Source organism: Parambassis ranga, chromosome 13, assembly GCF_900634625.1.
Source record: "Parambassis ranga chromosome 13, fParRan2.1, whole genome shotgun sequence".
Lineage (NCBI taxonomy): Eukaryota > Metazoa > Chordata > Actinopteri > Ambassidae > Parambassis > Parambassis ranga.
In genome coordinates this window covers 23146469-23148592 of record NC_041033.1, presented here as the reverse complement: position 1 = coordinate 23148592, position 2124 = coordinate 23146469, and the positions used below count along the sequence as shown (strand labels likewise).

Sequence of the window (2124 nt, the reverse complement as noted above, 5' to 3'; positions counted from 1 at the left end):
CCTTCCTTTTTTCTGTGTGTGTTCCTTCGTGGTGTGATCGGCTGTGTGTAACTGTTCATCAGACACAGTGAAGGAGAGAATGCAGTTTGTGACTTCAAAGTCTGATCATGAGCATCACAACATCACAGCGTCTGTGAGCTGAGTGGCGTCCACGTGTGTGGTGTCGCCACCATGGTTTCCTGCTCCTGATGGAGGCGGAGCCTCGTAGATCAGGCCTGATGTGGACTTACGTGTGTGTTCACTGAATTTGTGTTACAGTATGGAGGACACGTCCACAACAACCAGCTGCGTCCTCATCCTAACAACGGACTGCGTCGCCATGACAACACACAGCTACAACAACAACGACAGGCGTTTCCTCCGCCTGCCCCCTCGCCGTCACATGACCTAAAAGTAAACGCCTCCTCTGATTGGATGAAGCAGCATCAAACGTCCAGGTGAATGTGTTTTTATAACAGCAGCTCTCTGTGCTTCAGGCTGAAGAAGACGAGGAAGAGGAGCGGCCCTCGAGTGAGGAAGCAGAGCGCCTTCCCTCCGAGCCAAGGTGAGAAAACAGAGCCCCATGATTTATTTAATGTCATTTAGATTAAATTGTGAGGAGTAACTGATGGTTAGACTCTTCCTCCTCCTCTTCCTCCTCCTCTTCCTCCTCCTCCTCTTCCTCCTCTTCCTCCTCTTCCTCCTCCTCCTCCTCCTCCTCCTCCTCCTCTTCCTCCTCCTCTTCCTCTGTGACCTCCAGCAGCAGACCCTCCTCCTCCTCCTCTTGGGCCCTCTTCTACCTCCTCCTGGCTGCAGCGCTGGCTCTGCTGGCCGGTCTGCTCTGGCTCTTCCTGGAGCCGCCGTGTCGCCGTAGCAACAGGATGCCAGGTGGGTTCTACCTGGCACTGACGTATGTCAACGGGCCTCCGCCTACCTGAACGCCACCCAGAGGATCCAAAGTGTTCTGATTGCAGGTTTGCAGCAACGAATGTGGACACAGTCACAAACGGCCTGCGGGCAGAGCCGGCTGAGGGTCAGAGACACGTAACACAAAGGGTTAACCCCTCGGCTCTCTGTGCTGTTCGCAACATGTAACTCTTAAAGGAACATGCTGCGTCAGCGTAAAGGCAAACAACGAAATATTTTGTCCTTCCTGTCCCTTTGAAGAAACCCCCCCCCCCCCCCCCCACACACACACACACACACACACACACTTTTTAACCCTCACAGCTGAAGAGGTGATCAAAGATAAGATCATGTCTGACAGATGGGTTATGGATGCAGCGATGCTACAGGACGAGCTCTGTGATGAAGATGAAGGCTAACTGTGCTAATGCTAACATGCTGCCCACTGAATGGCTGCAGCACAAAAAAGTCAACATGGCTGAACGACGACTGAACACGTGAAGCTGCAGAAGTGAGGTGATGTGAAGACGCTCATTGATTTGTATGATTGTAAGTGAAGGCCGTCCGCTGACAGACACACACACACAGACACACACTCTCTCTGACTGAAGCTTTCACTCACTCTGTCTCCATGACAGTGTGTGTGTCTGTGTGTGTCTGTGTGTGTCTGACTTCACATTTTAGTCGAACTTTGACAGACGTTAAAAAGCTTTTGTAAACATGTTGAAGAATAAATAAATGTTTGGATCTGGTTGTCGGTCTGGTTGTGCTTCATGCTTCATGTTGTGTTTGTGCACGGTGTGCCCTCTCACTGGTCCCTCGTCACTGCTGGCTGACAGACCTCCAGCCCCCAGACTTTATATCTTTATTTCTATATTAGTGGCGAGTGTGTCTGTCACATCTTTCATTGTGTTAATAAATAAAAACTCCTGAAAGTAAAAGCGATGAGTTAACTGGTTGTTCTCTTGGTGGGACATTAAGTATATTTCTGCTTCTGCTTCACTCTTCCTCCCACAGCTCCAGCAGTGTGTGCAGGTTGAACCTGAGTGTGTGTGTGTGTGTGTGTGTGTGAATGACAGCAGGTCTTACGTCGTGTGGATTTGCACATGCTCGTGCTGCACTCACGTGAATGTAGTCACTGATCAGTGACACAGCTAATACACTTAACAGGGATTAAACCTGCAGAGGACCAACAACAGTAACACACACTCCTGCTTTAGACACTGCCCCCTGCTGGCA

General features: G+C 50.3%; 1 protein-coding gene across 3 annotated transcripts in view; it reads left to right on the top strand.

Moving 5' to 3' along the window:
• LOC114444583 (uncharacterized) overlaps nucleotides 1–1632 on the top strand; it is a 16233-nt gene extending 14601 nt beyond the window's left edge. For 2 of the 3 annotated variants that reach the window (XM_028419255.1, XM_028419253.1), the window contains 3 exons: nucleotides 259–393; nucleotides 477–544; nucleotides 740–1632. In XM_028419255.1, coding sequence (XP_028275056.1) covers nucleotides 259–393; nucleotides 477–544; nucleotides 740–917 — 381 coding nt within the window. In that variant the 3' untranslated portion in view covers nucleotides 918–1632. The remainder of the gene's footprint in view (nucleotides 1–258; nucleotides 394–476; nucleotides 545–739) is intronic. The other variant, XM_028419254.1, reaches the window with a different exon arrangement.
• The last annotated feature ends 492 nt before the right edge of the window (nucleotides 1633–2124 follow it).